Below are 24,382 nucleotides of genomic sequence, written 5' to 3' on the forward strand. Positions count from 1 at the left end.
CCAGAAGTCCCTATAAAATGCCAAGACCCATAACACCTTAATCCATACTCACTGCTAGAATCTTTTATTTTAAAATGTACCACAGTGAATGGATGTATCCATATTGTCTTTTATAAATGTACACACACACACACACACACACATATATATATACACAAAGTATATATGTCATTGGTTAAAGACCTGTCCAAAGAAGAAACAATTACTAGAAATTTAATGTAGATGTTTACACTTCATTTGACAATTATAATTTATTTAAACTGAGGTTTCAGTTGCTTAGTAATGGCTGGTAATGACAATGACTAGCAATTACAGTGACTAAGTAGAGAAATGTAAATTTCACTTTTTGGTGCATTGGGTCAAAATTTTCAACGATGGATAATTTTCAACAAAATTCTGTAGCTCAGTTAACCTAAAAATGATTATCCTTCACCACAGAAGTTTAATGGATTCCTAAATAACAAATTTACTAACAATTATTCCTGTAATGGGGTATATATTCAGAAGGAATAAGTACATCACTCTTACCAAGAGTATTCTCTGAGCTCAAAAAGTATTATGCCATAATAAATCATTCATATATGAGGGTCTCTTGTTTAGATGTTACTGCAGATTCTGATTATGCTAAACAGAAAGGCAGCACCACATTTCTTACTTTTGTAAAGGAGGAAGAAAGCCTTTTAAAAATCTCTTTGAGAAAGTTTTGATATGTTCAGAGTCAAACACAGCAGCACTTTATTAATAAGGACAAAGTAATATGATCATAAAGAAATACTCAAAGTCTAGATTCAATGCTATCTTGGGCAGCACAAAATGAATACTCACAAGGGTGGGCATCCCAGTGTGTCTGTCTCACAGCTGTTCAATGGGAAAGTGGCTTATAGGTGAGGAAAGACCAGAGCAACACTGACACCAGACTGACTGTATAATACTTCATTACTTTGAGAAGGGTAATGAATGCATGTACTCTGAATGAAGGGGAGTCATTTCAGTATCTATTAACTGGGCCAAACAGTTCTGTTAAGTTCTAATACTGCCTGCTACTGAACTCTGGTGGATTTTCTCTCTACTTCAGAAGTCAATGTTTGAGCTCTTGACAGGGCCATTAAATCTTTCTGACTGAAACAGTCCAAACCCATCTGACCTCAGAACCACTGAGTCTAGGAGTCAACTTCTTGCAACATTGATACATTTCCTTGAGTTCTTTAATGGTGATAAATCAGCATAATGTTATCATAATATGAAAACAATACTGGGGTGCAAAGAAGTCTTCATTTATATTTATGTGTGTACTTGTGCATATATATGTACATATACACACCCACACACTTTTCATTACTATATATATATATATATATATATTTAACATATATAGTATATGTAGTATCCCATATTCCAGTATCATGTAACAGAGAATTTATAGTTAGAATTAATCATGACATTTACTTTAGTTTTCCTGTGGCCACTTATGTAATGAAGTGAAGAACACCAGTGTATTAATAAGGTCCCTTTTTATCACATGATATTTCTAAGCAGTTATTTATTTGGAATGCTAAGAAGATTCCACTTTCAGTCTCCTAAGGCCTCCTAAGACATAATTTAAAATGGGCTTTGGTAGGAACAAGTATCTTCAGACTCTAATTGAAACAGAAGTAGTTTCTGTTTAAATCCTAGGAAACTTTGGATAACATGCCTTGTTTGTGAAACTGGAAAAACACCAGATCAGCACACAAAGAGAAAGGATGCAACAGAGATCAAGGTGGGAAAATGGCCCATTATTTTGAGGGCTTATCATCTGTGCAAAGCTAGGTAGTACAAGTAGGCTGAGTCTGACTAGGCAGAGTCTGAGGAAGATGTTTTCCTGTTTGATGCAGGAGAAAATAATTTTATGAAAATGTGGGTGATGGGTGAGGGAGGAACTCTGTGTTTCTTGCTGTGTTACCTTTATTATGTTCCTAGTGTCAGTGAGACTAAAAATAGCTTGGAAACAAGAATGTTCCAATCACCAGCCACCTTTTCCACCTTTCTTCTTTTTCTGTTGCTGTTTCTTTTTTGTTGCTGGAGCTCCTGCAGGTTTCTGGTGTCTTGGGGGTATGATATTACTTGTAGATGCAGCCGATGTTGCTGCACTGCCAGGTCGTGGGGAGGTGGGTGGGCTGCTCACAGTCTTACTGGCATCCCTAAAATCATCAGATCAGGAAGTGTTGGTCATTCATATATTCAACAAAAGAAAAGGCTATAAAAACACATTATTCTTAACAATCTTCCACATATATTCTATTTCTTTCTTTTTTTTTTTTATTATTCTATTTCTTTTAAAGGGGGATTCCCAACTCCCTATCCATTTTTCTTTTGAATACAATTTTTACTGCTTCATAATTAAAGAAAAAGTAATATATGGTTCATGCCAATTTTTAGAAAGCTTAGAAAAGAAAAAAATTTAAATGACCTATAATCTTACAATGTAGAAACAGCTTATTTAGTAACATTTTTAATAACTTCTTTCTAGTATCTTACTTATAGTATCTGTTTATCTACATATTCAGTTGAATGACAAGTGTATTTAGAGCTTCCGTCTGAAGATACCGAATCCTAACATTTATAATACAATTCTACAATCCTGGTATTTACAATATAATCAAATCAGAAACACCACATTTTCTTTTTTTTCCATAAGTATATTATAAAACATTTATTAAACATATCTGACTGCACTTAACTTAAAATATATTTAAAAATTCTTACTAATGACCCTGAGTCAATCTGAAAAAGAATCAACCTATGCTCTGAGTGACTTCAATTGAGGAGCAATGACTTACAGTTCAGATGAAGCTCCTGCCGTTGCTCCCTGGGTCCCTTTTCCAATCTGATCCTTCTTCTTACCCTTCTTTCTTCCCCGGTAGTAAGAACGTTCTCGCATTGGTAGCCATCTTTCTGGATCTGGGGTCACCTTTGGGTCATAATTCTTAGGCAGCTTTCCTGTATAACAATTGATAAAGGAATGAGAAATCTGTCCATAATGTTTTCAAGATAGTTTGCTTAAGGAATGTGTCCTAGCCTGGGCATAAATAACATTAAAATTGAAGTAAGTTCATCTGAGAAAGTTTTATTTGTATAATCTAGCAGAGGAAAAGGCCTTATTTCTATTCTAAGCATGACAGAAAATTCAGAAGCCATAAAGGAAAAGACTTCCCAGATGTATCTATATAGAAAATTCTTTTTTTTTAAGTTTACTTTTTTTTTTTTTTTGAGAGAGAGAGAGAGAGGGAGGGAGAGAGGGAGGGAGAGAGGGAGAGAGAGAGAGAGAGAGAGAGAGAAAGAGAGAACCAGCAGGGGAGGAGCACGGTGAGAGGGACAGAGGATCTTAAGCAGGCTCTGCACTGACAGCAGAGAGCCCAATGTGGGGCTCCAACTCACAAGCCACGAGATCATGACCTAAGCTGAAGTCAGATGCTTAACCGACTGAGCCACCCAGGCACCCCTATATAAAGGATTCTCAACTTCATTTGGTAAGAGATATATTTTTAAGAGAAATAGCAAATATATATATGTATCATACACACACACACACACACACACACACACACACACATATATATATTTGCATACTATATAACAGAGTGGACTGATATTCTTAATGTACAAAAAGGTCTTGATAATAAATAGGTAAATGCAAAAAAAATGGGCACTGCTATTATTAGGGTAAGCCAGGAGAAATAGAAGTCCTTAATCCTGTGAAAAAATGCTCTTCTACCTCACTAATTAGAAATGAAAAAGGTAACAAAATTCTATCAAACTAACAAATATTAAAAGCAGTAATACCCAGTTTTGGTGAAATAGTGAGAAACACTCAAACATTATGGCAGAAGTGTACACAGTTTAGCTTTTGTAGAGAGTGATTAAATTTGGCAGTGCCACTCAAAATTCATACTTCTAGAAATTTATCCTGCAGATATCCAAAAGACACAGGTTATGTATAAGAATATTCTCAAGGGGTGCCTGGGTGGCTAAGTCGGTTAAGTGTCCAACTCTTGGTTTTGGCTCAGGTCATGATCTCATAGTTTGTGAGTTCAAGCCCTGAGTTGGGCTCTGTGCTAATGGCACAGAGCCTGCTTGGGATTCTCTCTCCCTCTTTCTCTGCCCCTCCCCCACTTGCTCTCTCTCTCTCTCTCTCTCTCTCTCACAATAAGTAATAAACACTTAGAAAAAAAAGAATGAACATATATCACTTCTAAGTTTTAAAAAATACTTATTTGGAAACTACAAAAAATAAGAAAGTAAGTGAAACGGCAAGTTATTTCTACCTACAGTTATCGGCTGCTCCCTTGCAGTATCATTAATACATAAAACAAATACTTATAGTGGGCTGGATGCAAACATTAGCTTCTGCACCATCCCAAAACTCTACTAAGATGGAAACAAACACATTAGAAAGAAAAATAGGAAAAAATATATTATCAATAAAATTTTGGAAGCAGGAAAACAGATGGAGGAATGGTAATACACTTAGCAGACTTGAGAGACCTGAATTCTAACACAATAGTGAACAAAATTAAAAACAATGTGATTTACACCACAGATTTCCCAGATTCAGAGACAGGTAGGTGGCTCCAAGGATAACCTCTGACTAGTTGATGCCAAACATGGTAATTCTACCCTCTCCTGCTATGGACTAAAATCAACTATAGCCTAAGCCAAACAATGTATGGCATTCCCCTGGTTAATGGTTCAGGGATGGACACTGACCTATGTTGGCCCCATCAGATTAATGGGAAAGACATGGCAGCTGCAGAAAGTCCTTCTCTGAAAGGCTGGATATAAACAACAAGCTCTGTTCCCAGCCCCCACCTTTTTTTTAAGAGAGAGACAGAGCCTAAGTGGGGGAGAAGGGGGCAGGGACAGGAAGGGAGGGAAGGAGAAAGAAAGAAAGAGACAGAGAGAGAGAGAGAGAGAATGAATCTTAAGCAGGCTCCATGCCCAGCACAGAGCCTGATGCAGGGCTCAATCCCACAACCCTAGGGATCACGACGTGAGCCGAAATCAAGAGTTGGATGCTTAACAACTGAGCCACCCAGGCGCCCCCACATTCCATCTCATAGATGAAAAACTCAGGCAGGTATCTTAAGTAACCTATTCACAGTCACAGCAAAAGAGCAACATAACTAGAGGAACAATGTAAATTCAGGGAATCAAACTCTCTAGAGCTGTACTCTTTAAAAAAATAAAATGTTAGCTATAGTCGAGACTAAAGTCAGTGTTCAAAGACAGAAGAGAGGACAATGTATTTATGCATGACGACTTTTATATAGGGCTAAACTCAAGCTTTTAATTGAAGATTCTATAAGACAGAATCTAAAGATAAAAAAAGAAAAAACTCTTACCTTTCTTTTTTTTCTTCTTCTTTTTCAAATCTCCCTGTCTATAAAGAGAAGAAATATCATTACCATCATCATAAAATATTTATAGCAGAATAAACGTGCAAAAGAGTGAGCTGGGCATTTTATCATAAAGGCATTTAAGATTTTATATTGTCTTGCCAAACTTTATAAACTAGCTGGGATATTAATACTGGTTAAGTTTATTTTTTTTTATTTTTACTTTTTCCACTTTTGCATTCAAGCAGATTTTATTCAAAAACAAAAACACACTGAACAAACTCTGCCAGTAGAAATTGGCCTTGGGTGGAGAGGATTCCATGCATACTGATGGAACAAGGTAACACCCAATGGAGCATCTGTCCTTCCTAAAAGAAGCCTTTAAAAATGGTTTGAGTGAGGTCATTGTTTTCAGGTTGACTGGCTTCAAGTGTCTGTGATGGAAGAGCCAATGCTGGGGCACTAATTCTGCTGCTCTTCAAGTAGCTGCAGGAACAAATGTTAAATTGAGTAAGTCATAATCTCAATTCCTCTCTAGGTATTTTTTTTCCTCCTCAAATTTTTATTTAAATTCTAGTTAGTTAACACACAGTGTATTCTTGTTTTCAGTATACTGGTTAAGTTTAATCAAGCTTCGTACACTGCAGCTTTTGGAAAGTGGTTTAAAAAAGAGGGCTAGCAATGTAGATACCATTTACATTGCCATATATTAAGTCTGTGTAAAAAGGGAAGAAACTTGAATAAGCATAAAATCTACAATACTATGTTAAGTTATATGCTTGGTAAAACTAGAGAACAGGTAACTAAACTTTTAGGCAAAAGAACATGTATACATATCACACACACAAAGAATATCTCTGGGAGGGTATGTAAGACAAGTAACATTGGCTGTGACCTTGGAGAGAGGAGAGCACACATGGGTGGGAGGAAGCTTTTACTCTGTACTTCTTTATCTTTCAAATCTTGAAACTGGTAAGTTTATAGAATTTTTTAAGTAAAATCTTCATTAAGTACACTGACCAAAAAAGGGGGTGGTGGTGCTGAAAGGAGCATGAAAAATCAAGAAGACACTTCAGTAAGTATTGACAGCAGTTAAGAGGCAGACATAGAAAATACCTCTGTACATAATCATATGTGCTATATCTCTATGGGAACTATGAAACAGTGAAGCAAAAAGATGAGACTGCAACAATTCCTGCCAAAAAGTCATTCTAACAAGTCATTCAATTGTGGAAGTTCTTTTGGGGTACCCTCAAAAATAGGATATGCAACATACAGTGTCTTTATTTATTTGATGTTTATTTATTTACTTTCTTTAAAAACTTTTTTAAATGTTTATTTTTGCGAGAGAGAGAGAGAAGAGAGAGAGAGAGACACACATACAGAGGGAGGGGCAGAGACAGAGCACGAGCGGGGTAAGAACAGAAAGAGACCGAGACACTGAATCTAAAGCAGGCTCCAGGCTCTGAGCTGTCAGCCCCCATGTGGGGCTTCAACTTATGAACCGTGAGATCATAACCTGAGCTGAAGTTGGACGTTTGACTGAGCCAAGTGTCCCTTAATGTTTACTTTTTATTTATTTTGAGAAGGAGAACGCAAGCAGGGGAGTAGAAGAGAGAGAGGGAGAGAGAGAATCCCAAGCAGGCTCTACGCTCAGCGCACACTCAGCGTGGGGCTCAAACCCATGAAATGTGAGATCACGACCTGAGCCAAAATCAAACAGTGGATGCTTAGCCAACTGAACTACCCAAATGCCCCAACAGGGTCTTACTTTCGAGTTTCATCTCTCACCCAGACCATGCAATAGTCTTCTAAATTGCCTCTCTACTAATCACACTCTACAGTCAGACCTACAATTTCTCAAAGGTTCTCTGCAATTTCTTCTTTGCTTTTGCTTGCACTCTGCTTAATTCATCCTCTTTAAGAGTCAACACAATCACTTCTTCCTTGAAGTAATTTTTTAACCCCTGACTGTCCCCAGGAAGAAACTGTTCCCTCTGGTATACTCCTCTATGCTCTGCACAATCACAGAGCACGCAACCTTTACTGAAATTAAATGGATTTCATTTATTATTTCCTTCTGCTAGACTTAGGATTAGAAAAGGGGGCACCCGGCTGGCTCAGTTGGAAAAGCAGTGACTCTTATTCTTGGGCTGTAAATTCAAACCCCAATGCTGGATATAGAGATTAGTTAAAAATTAAATAAATAAAGAATTAGAAAAGAACTATATTCCTACTGATTACTCAACTCTGTTTTGGAAGAGGAAAAAAAATTACTAAAGATATATAAAATAGGTGTTATTTAAAAATCCCCTTAAGATCTGGCTTGAATTTTTCATTTTGATGAAGCTTGAGGTAGGACTTATATGATGAAATGGAATATGGAACAATGTAGTATCTCTGGGACGTACAATTCCTTATTTTAGTTTTAAAAACCTATTATCAGGATGACAGTGCTTTTTTTTTTTTTTTTTTTACCAAATAGAGTTCATAACGAAGTTAATCATATACTGTTGTTGATGTATTTTTTTAAGTTACAAAAAAAATTTGCATTTCAAAAGGCATTCTTTCAAAAAAGGAGAAAACAGTGAAAAATTATGAAAGCCACAAATCTGGGGTAAGGGTTATATGCCTTCCATTCTCTATTCATCCTGACTCTCTATTCATAGAATCTTAAACATTACACTGTAGGCCTCCACAGTGTTTCTGAGATGGCAACATGGGAGAGTGAGAATTGCTGACTTCTAGGGCACCTGGGTGCTCAGTCGGTTAAGAGTCCATCTCCTGATTTAGGCTCAGGTCACGATCTCACAGTTTGTGGGTTCAAGTCCGTGGCACTGAGCCTGCTTGGGATTCTTTCTCTCCCTCTGCCCCTCCACTACTCTTGCACACATGTGTGAGCTCTCCTCTTTCTCTCAAAATAAACAGGTAAACTTTAAAAAAGAAAAAAAAAAAGAATGACTGACTTCTAAGTTAATGAAGCTGGCTAATCCTTCCTCCAAATCAACAAAATAAACTTCATCTGAATTCTGGTATAGAATTACTAAATGATGTACTAAGTGTACATCAAAAACTTACAAATAAAAAAAGTAGAGAATATCCAGCCAATGGAATACTATGCATAAAAAGAATGAAGTATGTCTATACTAGGAATATGGAAAAATCTCCACAACTCAGAAGGCGGAAAACAGTAAGAACAATATATTACTCCCTTCTGTAAAAAAACAAAAAATAAACCAATCCAAAGAAAATATTTTAAAATTATCTTTGTGTGTAAACACAAAGAAGATCCTGAAGGATATACACTCAGTACTAGGGGGAGCAGAGTACACTACTAGGGGGTAAACAGGATGAGGACTAAGAACTAGGTATAGCAAAAGAGAAGGGGAACAAAGGGGACTTAAACTTTATTCACATGGAATTTTCAGAGAATGTATTTTTTATTCCTTATATAATTTAAAGTCAGCATTAGTGAATGTTACAATGAAAAACATTACCCTTGCTCCTTTGGTTGACTATCTCCAGCAACTTTTCCACCCTTTTTCCGAATGTAAGTAGCACCAGGAGAATTTTCAAGAGCCTCGACATCTACTTTCAGAGACATACTATCTGACGAGGGCAGGTGTTTACTAAGACTGGGATTGAACAGGAGTTCAGGAACACAATATATATACATATATATGTCTGTTAAAAGAAAGACAGTTTTTGATGTCCTTTGCCAAAAGTAAAAAATGTTCTTAAATCTTCTACAGAAAAACAAATCAGGTCATAAGGTCAATTACATATCATATACCCTGAAAAAAGAGCAATAATTTAATCATCCATTCCTTAACTCAGTGACACACTTCAAGATGGTAGCTTAATAAAATCTCCATTCTAAAACAACTACCATGGTTATACCTCATAGACTTGCTCACTATAAAGGTTTTGACTCATGGCTGCTTAGCATCCACCACTCCACCTTGGGTTCATGAGCACACCCTGATGGAGTAGAGTAGCACAGCCAATTAAGGCACTGAATCTCTCCAGTAATTGTTTGAGATGGGCATGTAACTTAAGACAGTTCAATCAAAATGACATCTCAGAATCTTTCACAACTACTCAAATAAAATATGCTTTTTCTTTTCTTTTTTTATGCTGCTGGACTTGAACCTGAAGAGACACAGCTGCATCTTGTTGACTTCATTTTTGCTTCTGGATCAAACTGTACCCCAAGATGGATCTGTTATGTTAGTTTTTAGTCATGTTGATCAATAAATTCTCATTTTTGCTCTTACTAGTTAGTAGAGGGTGTTGTTTGTTTGTTGAAACTTACAACAGAAAAAGTCCTGCTGGGGAGTGGGCACCTGGCTGGCTCAGCTGTGGAGCCTGCGGACTCTTCATCTTGGGGTGTGATTTCCAGCCCCACGATGGTTGTAGAGATTACTTAAAAATAAAGTCTTAAAAAAAAATACAAAAAACAAAAAGCAAAAACAACAACAGAAAAAGCCCTGGTCAAATGAGGTAGTGGAAAGGATCTAGCATGCATTTGGGAGCTATCTGGAACAACAATCAAAAGGATACGCTTTTGCCTTCTCAGGATCTACAAGTGAGTAAGCAGAAATAAGCTGCGCCAGGGTGTGAATATCTTTTGGATTTTGTCTAAAAAAAAAAGGATAGTAAACAGTTTATGAAACTGGAAAAAGTAACATAAACAAGAAAATAACTTATTTGTATCAAATAACAGCAATACAATTTGCATTTTTACATCTCCACCTTTCAGAACTTACTTCCATAGCTGTTCTAGGTCACTAATTGCCTCCTTTTTCCGCCCATATTTGAGTTTGAAGTTTGCAGCTTCTCTTATCAAGGACAAATGAGCAGAAGATTTGGGCTACAGGTTCAATATAAAGAGGAAAAAAGAGTTTTAAGCTAAATATCTAGCAAGTTCATAAAGTTATTATGTTCATTAGACCTTTAAGATGGACCTATCCATTACATTCCTCATCTTAAGTTATACTGAATGCATGAAACAACAAAAAATAACACACATACAGGGAGGGAGGTAGACAAATTATACAAGTGATGACCAATTTATGAATTTGGAGCATAACCTATCTCTACACTGTCTATAACTAGAAATATTTCCCCATGAGCAAATATTAAAGATATGTCACCACAGCTCTCAAATATTAACACAGTATTTCCCAGAACCCTGATATCCCTCCACTGCTAATAGTGCTAACAGTATAAATACTGTGTGAATGTATATTTATAAATTGGATACTGCCTATAAACAAACCCATAATGGAAAAAATGAAAAGTGTTCCTATTCCATGAACACATGAGATACAATTATTGCATGTATTTATTGTTTCACCAATTACTACCATCCACGAGCTCTCTCTCGACAAGATGAGCACTCCTAATGCATTCATGTATTACTGTTTTTTGAGATCATACACGAACACACACACACACACACACACACACACACACACACACACACACACAGAGTTAAAACCATAACTGAGCTTCTGTTTTTAATTTTGCAGCCATTCCTATTTCTAATAACTTTACTTGGTATACTTAAAAAATTAATTTGACAGTCTAATAATATTCCATTCTTTAAACAGTGACTTGGAATATTTCAAGTCACTAAGTTCACTACTTGCAGCTTTTTATTTTTTTTTAATGTTTTATTTTTTTGAGAGACAGAGAGAGAGAATGCGAGCAGGGGGGAGCAGAGAGAGGGAGACATAGAATCCGAAGCAAGCTCCAGGCTCTGAACTATCAGCACAGAGCCTGATGCAGGGCTCAAACCCATGAATCATGAAATCATTACCTGAGCCAAAGTAGGATGTTTAGCCAACTGAGCCACCCAGGTGCCCCTGAAGCTTTTTATTTTTATGTAAAAACATGCCCTCATGACAATTTATTCCATATATTTACCTGATGGTTTTGATACCACTGGATAGCTTGCGTGAAGACCTCAATGGCACTATCAATATCTTCCTCATGGCTGTACATAGTCACTAATGCAGATACCTACCCAGACAAAAGTATAAATTAATGAATAAAATTCCTTTCTCTCCCAGAATAAGCTTTTTGAAAATGAAAAAAATTGAAGAAATAGAAAATAAAAGTTGCTAGGCTCTGTCAATACCAAATTCATCATAAAAATTATTATCTTTTTAGAGCATAGTAACTAGAAATACTGTATACAGCAGTGGTTTCCAAATGCAAAGGTAGTTATCTATAAAATGTAACTTTCCTCTTTTATTATTATTATTTTTATTATTATTAAAAAAATATTTTTTTTACATTTATTCATTTTTGAGAGACAGAGAGAGAGCACAAGTGGGAGACCCTGGGGCAGAGAGAGAGGGAGACACAGAATCGGAAGCAGGTTCCAGGCTCTGAGCTGTCAGCACAGAGCCTGACGCAGGGCTCAAACTCACAAACCGCGAGATCATGACCTGAGCCAAAGTTGGACGCTTAACTGACTGAGCCACCCAGGCACCCCAGCTTTCCTCTTAAAGTAGTGCCAGTTCACAGTTTGTTACCAGTGTATGGTAAGGTAAGTACAACAGTTGAGAGTAAGTGTTTAGAGTATTAGTTTATAAGGTAAGACATTGCTGGGACTTCCAATGTGTGATTGGTGAGGTACACTTCAGCACAGCTAATGTCCCATAAGTCGTATCTGGCCTGAACTACAAAAAGCCAGTGAAAAGCTAGCCTGGTGTGTGGAGGGACAGCATGGAGGCCCATGTGGCTGGAGTATAGTGAGAATGGGAGGGGCACAATGAGATGAGGTCAGAAAGGAAAGAGAAACAAAAAGCTGGATCTTAGAGAAAATCAGTAAAACTGATGAACCTCTGGCTAAACTGACCAGAAAACAGAAAAAGAAGACCTGAATAGCCAGTGTCAGGAATGAGAGAGGTTCTACAGATCTTAAAGAGATAAGTAAGAAATATCGGAACAACTTTTATGCCAAGAAATTCAACAACCTAGATGGAAGTGGAAATATTTCTTGAAAGGCCAGATATGAAATAGTAGGAACCTTTATGTTTGCTTCTAATATAAAGTAATTATCACCCAGTCTTTAAAATATGAGCCTTCAAAAGAGAAAGCACTACTGTTATACATTTACTGAGTGCTGACTGTAAACAAGCTGTGTTAGAGGATACAGACATGAATAAAAGTTCCTATACAATAAATGCACACACCACCAACTACAGCATTAGTCTCTGCTTTGAAACACATGCTTTCACAGCAACATCACTGATTTAAACCTGTGATGCTTGAATCATCAGAGAACTAAAAACTAAATTTGTTGGCCACTATTACTAAGTTGCTTTAGTTCAAAATACCACACTGAAGACATGACAGAATAATTTAGGCTAAGAAACTCCCTATATAGGTCTTAGATTATTTAAAGTTGGCTCTCAGTGATAATATAAAGCCTAAATAGTGCCTCAAATATTTGCCTAATAAACCAATGCAAAGCAGAACATAAAGTGAGATTAAATGTATACCAGATAAATAACTATTATTTTAACTACTACTGCATTATGAATAAATAGAAATTAAATACAAAAAAATCAAACATACCAACAAACTACAATTCCATTACTTTCAGTCTTTTAATATTTTAAACTCACCATGCCTGGTTTATGTTTTAACTCTTCTATGCTTCTCAATATTAGACATGCTTTGGATATATTACCTTGAGAGATTAAAAACATCATCATCATCACACTGAAGAAAATATATTATGAAAAAAATACAAGAAGTCACTTTGTAGTATCTCTAAATACTCAAGCTTTGGGATCTTGGAGATAATGTACTCTACTTATTCTTTTTACATATACATAAAGAAACGGAGTCCTAAAGAAACAATATACCTTGCTTACACCCACAGAGTTAATGGCAGAGATGTTACCAGAAAAGAAGTATCCCAACTCCTACCCAGTCTGTTAAGTTCTATTTCTCCTTTCGTAGACTGTCACTTAAAGGAAGCTCTACCCTAAAGACCTTGAAATATGAAATACTGTAGATGGGAGTGCAATGGAAAACTTCCTATGGTGTCAAAATACTGTTTTTTTACTCATTGCACACCTCACTAACATAACCTTTCAAAGACTTGTCACAGGAACCATGATAAGCTCTTAGTAATTTTAGTACGATAAATAATCCTTTCAAAAATAAACTGAAAACTGGAGAAGGAAAGAAAATAAGGGGAAGAGCAAGAAAAAGGAGAGGTGGGAAAAGAAAAATTAAGAGAGGAAGTTAAGGAAGTGTGAGTATGGGTAACAGGAAGATCAATGTTTTTTTTTTTTAATGTTTGTTTATATTTGAAAGAGAGAGCATCTGTGCATGCCAACGTGTGCACACGAATGGGAGAAGGGCAGAGAGAGAGAGAGAGAGAGAGAGAGAGACAAAGACAGAGAATCTCTGTGCTGTCAGGACAGTGCAGAGCCTGACACAGGGCTTGAACTCACAAACCATGAGTTCATGACCTGAGCTGAAATCAAGAGTCTCAAGAGTTGGATACTTAACCAGCTAAGCCACCCAGGCGCCCGTTTGTATTTTTAATTTTAGAGTAATCTTTATGCCCAACATGGGGCTCCGGGGTTTGAACTCACAACTCTGAGATCAAGAGTCTCATGGTCTACCAACTGAGCCAGCCAGGCACCCCAAGACCAACAGTGTTTCTCAATCTTGTTTTCATTACTACACACTATGGAGCCTTTTAAGACATTTCCTCCCCCCCCCATTGTCAATTCTCATCTTTACCCATGAAATTTTCATTTCAGCCATCATAATATCTGTAATTTTTCTGATCATCCACCAAACAACTGATCCCCACCACCCAATGCTGAGAATGCATGGTCTACACCAGAGATACAACTTTCTATGATGGAAATTTCCTAATCTACCCTGTTCAACTAGCCACATGTGGTTATGAAGCTTCTGAAATGTGTCTAGTACAAAGGAGGAACTGGCTTTTAAAATTTCGTTTAATTTTAAACTTAAAATAGTTATACTTGGATAGTGGTTACCAAATGCAGATAATATATAGCTACAGACAATCACTCAGGGTTTGTTTAGAATCATGGGCAAAAACAAAAGCAGTTTTTTGTAAGATTCAAAAACATCAGTTTTCATTAAATTGTCTTGCCTCTTCTCCCCCAAAGATATGAGTCAAAATATAAACAAAAGATAAAGGATTAAGAAATTCTGAGAACTAGAATGCAAAGTAACCCTTATTTCATGTAGATACTACCAAGTGACAGAAGCATTTCTACACATGACATACCCAGGAAATTTGCGTTAAGCATGATTTTTTGAAACATAGGAATCCTTTGCTTCTACTGACTTTCAAGGCATATACTGAGAATCATTCTAAAAATTTAATAACCCAAGAAAAGGCTGTTTGAAACATCAATAATTATGATTCATCATCGTGCAAAATTTTTTAAATCACATAACCCACAAGTACTTCAGAATCATTTTAATCATGTTTCCATTAAAATGATATTTTAACCATGATGAAATCACTATCAATACCTTGGGAAATTTTCAGTTGTGCCATGGTCAGCTTAATTTCAGCTGCGTTTTCTGGATGCTGATCTGAGAATTCCTAAAATGTTTTAGTTGGAGGGAAAAAAAAAAAAAAAATCACACTTAATTTATTCAACTAGCTGCACACGTTTCAATTACCACATCTACACAGAATTTTAAATCCACTTTTAAGATAGTAAAGTTCTGGTTTTAGATCAAAATTTTAATTCTGGAAAAATTTTATTTGATACCTATTTTGTTTTACAATTATGCTCTGAAAAAAAACATCAAATTATGCTCAGAAAGTGTAATAATATCAAGTTCCAGGAAGTCATTACTAGACAAATAATAATTCAGGTTACCACATAGTTCTGTTTGTTTAAATAAGATACTCAAAACAGATGATATATCCTTACTGAGAACCCCTGCCTAGACAACTCTGCCCTTCAGGATGGTCCTAATTTTACCCAGTTCAACTTTCCAATGTAGTGTACCCTCAGGAATTTCAAACATGTAATCTAGCAGTTGGTTTAGAATGACAAAAACCAAGTCAGTATCTCTGTAATTGTTTGAGTTTTTAGACTGGGACTCATTAGAAAATACATTACTGAAAAAGAGATTAAGCATGTTCTGGTATTATAAACCTAAAACAAACCTTTAACTCATGCTAAATTGATCTCCAAATGAAAAGCATTCCTCAGGGTTTAGGCAAACATTAATGCAAACTTACACAAAACAAAGTGGTAGCTCAAGAATTAACTAAAGTGACACTATGGAATTTGTCTAGTGGTATATTACCTACTAGTTTTCCCATTTTATTTACAAGTTTGCAGGCTATTATAATGAAAATAAAACAAGGATGCAACTCTCTGACACCTCATTAAAAATTCAAGTAATTCCTTTACCTGAAGCAGCTCTATTGCTTTTACGTGCTGCTTTTCCCGGCAGAGCTGGGCAGCTTGGATTAATACAGGCAGGAGATGCTCAGGACTTTGGGACTGTAAACTGGCAGATATTTTGCGGCACTGTTCTGCCTAAAAGATAGTATCCCCCCCACCCCCAAATAAGTTGGTTAATGAAATTAAACAGTAAGTGAATGACCAAAAAGAAAAGGATGGGGATGGAAGAGGAGGGAACTCAGCTGAAAGACAATAGTAAGTGAACAACTATCTAGGGTGAAAGAAGTGATTTATAATATCTATTCTCAATTTTTTCCTATAGGAAAAAAATTTCCATTTACTAAATTTAAGCCATGAGCTATGAAAGTATTTAGGAAAGGACTAGTTCTAAACATTAATTTGTATGCTTAAATTCCAGAATTTTGTTAAAAAAAAATACAAGTATCAGTCTTTGCTTCAAAACAACAAAATGTATAGGTATTTCTTGCTAAAGTATCTAGACTCAGTTCTAAATAATAAAAATGTTATTGCCTCTCACTCCCACTGAAAACCTCTGTTACAGAAGAATATAAAATCATTATTTAAAATTAATGCATGTTAGAGTTAGAATTACATCCTTAGCATTTATAACTTAAGTAAATAGTACAAACTAATATGAAAGATCTTAAACCTATAGTCACAGTCGACATCTTTAATGACTTCTACTTTAACTCAGATCAGAAATAAGGTAATGAGAACATTATCTCATTTACAAGTGTGAATAATATTTTCTTTCTCTTAAAAGGCAGCTGCAGACCCTTACAAAGAATTGAGCAAATTACTTGTTTAACAAATAAAATCTATGATACATGACATTCTGAAGAACACATGACATATAAGACAAAAAATGTAAATAAGTTGTACTGATTTATTTATATGTATTTATTTATATAATATATATATTTATTTGTATATAAATAAAGTATACTTATATAAGACAAAAAAAATATATAAATAAATTGTACTGATGCACCCCTTATGCCTCCAAAAGGGTTAGCCAGGGGAATTGGAGGTTTGTTACCTACCTGGTTTGTGTACATAGCAAGCAAAGCTTTGTTAAATTCTATAGCTTGCAGCTGTTTCTTGGAAAGCTTAAACTCTACTCCTTCTGCATTGGTTAATTTCACCTTCTTCTTGGAGTCAAAGACATTTTGGTCCTGACAAAAAAAAGTTCATCTGCCATTAACAGCAATCTCAGACTTTAACTCTTTTAACACTTCAAGACTTTATTACTCTTCCATTTAATACACAAGAGCGCTTGGAAGATAATACATCTACCTGGTTAGGTTGCCTAAATCTCTAAGATGCATATAAATTTGTCTTAGGTTCTTGGTTTTCTTTTGATTTATCCTTCCACTCTTAACTGCTTGTTTTGAGCTTTGTGAAGAAAAGTACATATGGACAGAACAAATCTTACATTGGAAATTAGGACTAATGACAAAGATACAAAGAAATATGCAAGCTACAAACTACGCCCTTTAGAATTTAGATAACAAATGAGGAACACAATTCATTTCTCTTTGAAATAGTCATTACGTAAGCAAATCATTAAAATTTAGAAATAAATTCACACCTCTTTTGAACCCATTTTTAGCAAAAAATGCTAATGTAATGTACTGTCTCCCCACCCCCCCCCAACACACACACTTCTCACCTAGGTAGAAGCTCAAATAAGTTCAATTTCTCAAACTTCTATGTGGGGCAAGCACAGTGTTATTGTTAAGAGTTCTAGAATGTCACATACCTTTCTAGGATAAGGAAGACAATTAAATTACATTGCATCCTGAGAAGGCCAAACTGAGCATGTGAATGTCTACTGTGTGCACAATATTCTTTGTTAAATAATATATCTATTTGCAAATAAATGATATCCCTATGCTTTTTAAACCAGGTCTTCTATTAGTATGAAGACTAAAAGGAAGCAAAGAAGAAATCTAGAATAAATTCTACTTTTTCTGAGTGTGAAGCTCCAAACCAGTACATATCCTTTTAATTTGTTTTCTTAGTTTCCTCCCACAAGTCAAATATTTCTCCATATGTTCACTTGCTTAAACTGTAACCCTCCTTTTCAAGGGTCATCTACAAATTGGCCAACATGGAGATCTTTTATTTCACCAATACTTCAGTTAAAAGTCAAAAAGTTTGAACAATATAATGATTAAGACTGAGTTTCATATTTCTTTGCATTACCTATAGCATCCAGCACTATTCTGAATAAAAAGTTTGTTGAGTAAAGAAAGTTTGGCATATAATTACAATGAGATTAAGATATTTAGTGTTTCACACACTCTCCTTTCCATAATCATATATCCAGGTAAAATGAATTTATCCTCACTGGCATTTCAAATAATTCATAAACACAGGCAGGTATATAATGCTATAAGATTCAAATGCCACAATCTATTTTTGGAGACCTAAACTATGCTGATAGCCTGCAACATCCTATAACTACTACTGGCCCTAATGCTATTATCTCATTTTCTGGGGATTCTCTAGATTTCTACTATAGAAGGGGAGAAGTACCATGAAGGACTCTGCAATCAGAGAATTGAATCTCTGGAATCTGAATCCAAGTTCCACCTTTAACACAGGCTGTGTGACCTTACACAAACTGTTTTAACTCCTTTCAGCCTTAGATTATATTCCTATAAATCAGAGATAAGTACTGCCACCTAGAAACGTAACTGTGAAGATGAAATGACACTTGAAAAATTCACACAGCTGATCAAAAGGAATCAAATGTTACTTTTCTTATTTTCTGCTGACTTGAATTTCAAATCTGAACTTGAAATGTTCTTCCATTAAAACAGTGTTCTAAATGGTAGTTAATTTTACTAACACAGTACTCTTTAGAACTGTTTATATACACACTTGTAATATTTTACATGTAGTATTGGGAGTGGGTAGAGAGAAAACCTGTCCATGTTTCCCCTCCCCCCAAATAAAAACCACGAGAAAGAAAAAAATTATTTATATAGAAAACTTGTATTCAGACTCACTAGATGAAAATGTCACATAAAACATGCATGTTAAGCTTTCAGTTTAAGTCTAAACAATGGGCACCTGGGTGGCTCAGTAAGTTGAGCGTCTGACTTCAGCTCAGGTCATGATTTTGCAGCTCATGGGTTTGAGTCCCACACTGGGCTCTCTGCTATCAGCAGGAAGCCCACTTTCGATCCTCTTGTGTTCCCCTCTCTGCCCCTCCCCCACTCTCGCACGTTCTCTCTCGAAAAGAAAAACATAAAAAAAAGTCCAATTTATTTTTCAGTACATAGATTCTCTACATTATTATAAACTGGTAAAAGGCCAAGATTTTAAAGTCCAGAGTCTGTAACTACAAAAAAGTTTTATTATCTGAATATGGCTTGCAGAATCATCATCATTATGAAAGTTAAATAACACTCTCCATTGTAATTTTGCTATAACTGTACTGTGTCATGGAAAAAAGAACAGTTATCCTAGGACAAAGCTGAGGTATTATGTTTTCAATGTAAAATATAAGTATAAGAAAGCCATGGATAGCCCATACCTTGTTAATAGTAATGATATTATTTGCAATCACAGCCAGCAATCCCACATCTGTTGGCCTGTGAACAATAAACAACAGTCAAAAAGGAACAAACATTTACAAAGAAACTTCATCCTCTATAAAAGGCATTTCATTTCAATAATTTACTTACTTTAGTTTTATTATCTGATTGTAAAGTTGCAACGCCTCCTCTGTACGACCCTGAAGCTGCAGAATATAGGCCATCTGCCCATGAATGATGGCCAGTTCTGCCTGTGGGTCTTCCTCAGTCCCATCCTAAGTAGAAAAAGAAACTTTTTTCCCCTGTAAATTCTCCAAATTGATCTTCACAATTACCAAGTGTTCCAAACATTCAAAAGATACATGATCTCAAAGACAACATGTAATTTTCAGAAAATTTCCCTTACTGTCAGTTTTGTTAAAATTTAGGAATCCGATAAAGGGGATTCCTAGAGTAAACTGCTGTGTCAACAGGTATGAGCTAGAAAACAATAAAAGATTGGTGAAAAAGCTAACAGCTATAAGGACTCTGTAATGAAACTACTTCACAGCTGTCTTTAAGGTACTACACTTAAAACTGAAAATCGTTGACTACTGGATTATTTGTGGTTCATTAAAGAAATATGCATGGAATTCCTATAAAAGGACCCATATTCAAAGAACTGAGCCTTATATCTAAAATAAGACAATGAATTTATATTAATATGAATTTAAAATAAAACGTATAAGGCATATAAAAATTCTGTTATTGTAATTTCTCAGCCTGAGACTCCATCAAATAACTGATCAAGAGGGTTTCTATTCTATTTGTATGAAATAAATTACCTATTTCAACAAGTTAATAAACACTACAACGAAGCCCCCTTTAAATTCATATTAGTCAGAAGTGTAAAATCTAGGTTTAACAATGGAATACTTACAGAATCTTCTGATAATGAACGGCGGCAAAGATCTATAGGAAAAAAATGGTTTTAAAATTAACATTGCAGGGTAACTCCCATTCCTTTCACCATTCCAAAGGACAAGAATTAAATTCTTAGGAAGAAGATTTCAAGATAATTTTAATAATAAGCAAACTTGAACTTTATTTAAAAAAAAAATTTTTTTTTTTAACGTTTTTATTTATTTTTGAGACAGAGAGAGACAGAACATGAATGGGGAGGGGCAGGGAGAGAGGGAGACACAGAATCAGAAGCAGGCTCCAGGCTCTGAGCCATCAGCCCAGAGCCCGATGCGGGGCTCGAACTCACGGACCATGAGATCGTGACCTGAGCTGAAGTCGGACGCTTAACCGACTGAGCCACCCAGGCGCCCCAAACTTGAACTTTATTATTACCATCAACTATGTCACATAAATATTATCAGTTTTCGTTATTCTAGCTCTCTGGCATTTTTCTTTCATTTGTAATCTCTAGGTTAAAAAAAAAAATTTAGCCTGGGTGCCTCAATCGGTTAAGTGTCCAACTCTTGATTTCAGCTCAAGTCATGATCTCACGGTTGTGGAACAAGGCCCCAGGTTGGACTCTGCACTGACAGCATGGGGCCTGCCTGGAATTCTCTCTCTCCCTCTCTCTGTCCCTCCCCTGTGCACACATGTGCTTTCTTTCTCTCAAAATAAACATTCAAAAAAAAACAATAAAAAAATTTTAAGGGAATTAAAAAATATAAATGTAACAAATGTTGACTGCAAAAAACCAATGACAAAAAAGTATTAAAACAATGACAATAATTTCACCACCAAAAGAACCACTATTCGCATTTCAATTACTATTTTCTAAATGCAAATGCACAGCTACTGTTAAAATGAAACAGATACATTGTACATACTATTTTGAAACCCCCTTCCTCATCTAATAATATGTGGATATCTTCAGATTATAGTAAATATAGATCTACATTACCATGCAATCATTTAAAATAATAATAATCTATTTTGTGGTTATGGTAAAACTTAGCCAATCCTCTTATAGGACAGAAACTCATCATGCCTTAAATTTCTTTCTTATGACTACCCCTTCAATTAGCATTCATAAAAATACATATATGAACTTATCTAATTATTTTCTTAAAATAAATTTCATTTATCTAATTATTTGCTTTTAATTAATCTGATTATTTTCTTAAAATGAAATCCTTGGATCAAAGGGTAAGCAAATTTTAAAATCTGCTACATATCACCAAATTGCCCACTGCAAAGTTGGCACTACTTTATACTCAAATCTTCCATGTATAAGAATATCCTTTTCCCATACTACTGTCAATACTAGGTATAATCAAGAAATTATAATTCTCAAACATATACCTCGTTTCACCATTTTTTCCTCTACACCATTTACTGCAGTCCCTATATCACGTTTATAGCTTCCAGGGAAATATGTATTCAGAAGAAAAGTTTACATGTTCCAGGAGTTGAAACCAGACATAAGTTCTCTAATAGGCTATTTTTCTTTTTTTCTTAATTAAAAGCTTGTTCAGAGCATGTAAATGCTATATATGGAAACATGTTAAACGGAGTTAAGATGTGCTTGAATAGTGTCACCAATATGTACCCACACAGTCACACTAAATTATCATTATACTTGAGTACCAGTTTAATAATGATAGCCAGTATTTATTGGATGTGTATGTTATATGCCACGTATTGCTATAAATACTTGACATGAACTCAATTTACATTTAATATTCATAGTAATTTATTAAAAAACCTCCTCAAAATTAAGGTCTGGTGTGGATGAAAATGGACAACTACTCTGGCTTAGGATTAGACAGAAATAAGGGAGAGATATGTCAAAATGCCAAGAGAAAAGCTAGATGAACTGTTTTTTTTTTTATGTTTATTTATTATTGAGACAGACAGAGTACGAGCAGGGGAGGGGCAGAGAGAGACGGAGACACAGAATTCGAAGCAGGCTCCAGGATCTGAACTGTCAGCAAAGAGCCCGACCTGGGGCTCAAACTCAGACTGTGAAATCATGAGCCAAAGTTGGACACTTAACCAACTGAGCCACCTAGGTGCCCCATAAAGCTAGATGAACTTTGAAAAACTCCCACTGTATCAGTATTTCCATTTACAAACTTCACAAAAGTCGAGTACAATTTTTGGAAAGAACTATTTTAATAATATTTATTACAATTACACATAAATTTAATAAATTTCCAACCTTCAGCTTTTTGTAGGATTTTCATTGCCTGGCTCAGATGGCCTTGTCCTATCAGTGCACATGCAGCATTGTAGCATAGTTCATGTGTGCCTTCTTGGAGGCCCAAGTTCTCCTGCCGTGGAGCAAAATAAAAGTTAAACACTAGATAGGAGATAGGATTATTGTTTCATAGTTGTGTGGGTACACGGGGATACTCACTGGAACCACTTTTTCCCAATTGCTTTGTGCTGCAACAACTGCTGAAAGGTTTGTTTTTCTCTCCTCATCATAATCATCTTGGGAGTTTCGGACAAGATCTCTATACACTGCTAAGCATTCATCATAGCGTTCTAACCGGTATAGCTAGGGAGACAAACAGCAAGTAAAAAATCAGAGAGGAAGACAAATACAGTATTAAGTCTCAAACATCGTACAAATCCTTTTTGGAATCACTAAGTAGCAAACCTAATTTAGCATGTTATGGGCAATCAACAGTTTCCTTTATAACTTTTCAATTAGTTCTGTGTGCCACTAATACTTGCAAAGTTACTCGGCAATGAATCTCTACTATACTGCAGATTTGTAGGCATGATCCAAAAAGAAAAGTCATTGTATTTACCTCCTTCCTGAGGCTGGGTAAGTGCCTAAGTGGGCTGTAAAAGAAAACCTTTCCAAGGAAATCATCCTGCTACCTAGATCTGACTTACAATGAAAACATTTTCCCATCCATGAGTATTAAGCTCCCATAAATAAGAACAAAATTAGATGTTAACAAAAGGACTTAATACTTCCTAGGAGTTCACTTTATTTGATCTTCATTTTCTCTTTCCCAAAAATGAGCTAGTAAAGGGGTAATATATCAAGTACACAGAACATAATTCCTGCTTATTTCATTCAAGTTGTTCTCGAAGGGCAAGAAGAACTGCCACTCTGGGTAAATTAAATCAACCATGTCTGACAGAAATTGGTGCCCTTCATCAATCTCAAAATGCTGGAATTTACCCTAAATTTGCCAAGCTTACCTTAAAAGTTCTTTCTAAACCTACAATCCATGAACTTGCCCAAATCTTTCTCCAACCTATATGTATTGTTAAACTCCTACTATCTCTTGGGACAATACATTTAATACAACGTTATTTGCCCTTAATAACATTTTAAAAATCTTTAAGAGGATTTTGTTAAATCTAATAAAACATTTCTGTCCTCTCATCCTTAATAGCCCTATTTTTACATTCGGCTTAAACAGGTCTCAAAACCCTTTCAGAATAAGATATTTTAGGGATTTCATAAATTAGCTGAATTCATCCAGATTCTTATCCATCATAATTTATTTTAAACATATCCCCTGGCCTTCACCTTTCCAACTAAAAAATTATAATTTGATAGGATAGTTTTAAATTTTCTTTAATTTTCTAATTACCATGAAGAAGCCATTTACTCATAGAACAGTATATATGCAAAGGTTTGTGTGTGTGAAGATCAAGAGGGACTATACTGAAACCTCAAGAATTGGTTTGGTGGCAAGTTTTCAGGATGGGCTGGGGTTCCTCATCCCTGCTCCTTGCTACAGGTATAATCATGCTCACTTAGGATGAATGTCAACAGGTATTTTAAAGCAGTAATTACCACTTGTCCATAAAGCTCCTTTAGTTTGTCTGTCTGCTGATTGGCACTTTCTATGGTCTTCAAGGCATTCTCAATTCTGTTCAGCCTGTACTCACAATATGCCTTCTCAAAGGAAAGAGAATTACTGAAAAAGAAAAAAAAACCCAGTATCTGGTCATTAGTTAACACTGCAGAGCACCCACCATATGTCAGACACTGCTGTAAGCACCTGATCTACATTAAGTCATT

The 24,382-nt window shown here is 35.6% G+C and overlaps 1 protein-coding gene and 1 long non-coding RNA gene across 3 annotated transcripts in view; one reads left to right on the forward strand and one right to left on the reverse strand.

Moving 5' to 3' along the window:
• The window catches only part of LOC122238036, an 11,832-nt gene extending 2,047 nt beyond the window's left edge, over positions 1–9,785 (forward strand). The window contains exons 2-3 of the long non-coding RNA XR_006217002.1: positions 5,791–5,885; positions 9,534–9,785. This is a non-coding gene — a long non-coding RNA (uncharacterized LOC122238036). The remainder of the gene's footprint in view (positions 1–5,790; positions 5,886–9,533) is intronic.
• Positions 198–24,382, reverse strand: part of SRP72 (signal recognition particle 72) — a 29,291-nt gene continuing 5,106 nt past the window's right edge. For both annotated transcript variants that reach the window (XM_007075865.3, XM_042984470.1), the window contains exons 3-19: positions 24,155–24,278; positions 22,748–22,891; positions 22,550–22,661; positions 20,309–20,340; positions 19,540–19,664; positions 19,389–19,446; positions 16,885–17,016; positions 15,827–15,955; positions 14,928–15,000; positions 13,019–13,083; positions 11,307–11,402; positions 10,145–10,248; positions 9,939–10,016; positions 8,873–9,010; positions 5,382–5,419; positions 2,820–2,979; positions 198–2,180 (exon numbers count right to left, since the gene is read on the reverse strand). In XM_007075865.3, the coding sequence (XP_007075927.1) occupies positions 2,003–2,180; positions 2,820–2,979; positions 5,382–5,419; positions 8,873–9,010; positions 9,939–10,016; positions 10,145–10,248; positions 11,307–11,402; positions 13,019–13,083; positions 14,928–15,000; positions 15,827–15,955; positions 16,885–17,016; positions 19,389–19,446; positions 19,540–19,664; positions 20,309–20,340; positions 22,550–22,661; positions 22,748–22,891; positions 24,155–24,278 (1,786 nt within the window). In that variant the 3' untranslated portion in view covers positions 198–2,002. The remainder of the gene's footprint in view (positions 2,181–2,819; positions 2,980–5,381; positions 5,420–8,872; positions 9,011–9,938; positions 10,017–10,144; positions 10,249–11,306; positions 11,403–13,018; positions 13,084–14,927; positions 15,001–15,826; positions 15,956–16,884; positions 17,017–19,388; positions 19,447–19,539; positions 19,665–20,308; positions 20,341–22,549; positions 22,662–22,747; positions 22,892–24,154; positions 24,279–24,382) is intronic.

The sequence above is a fragment of the Panthera tigris genome, chromosome B1 (assembly GCF_018350195.1).
Source record: "Panthera tigris isolate Pti1 chromosome B1, P.tigris_Pti1_mat1.1, whole genome shotgun sequence".
NCBI lineage: Eukaryota > Metazoa > Chordata > Mammalia > Carnivora > Felidae > Panthera > Panthera tigris.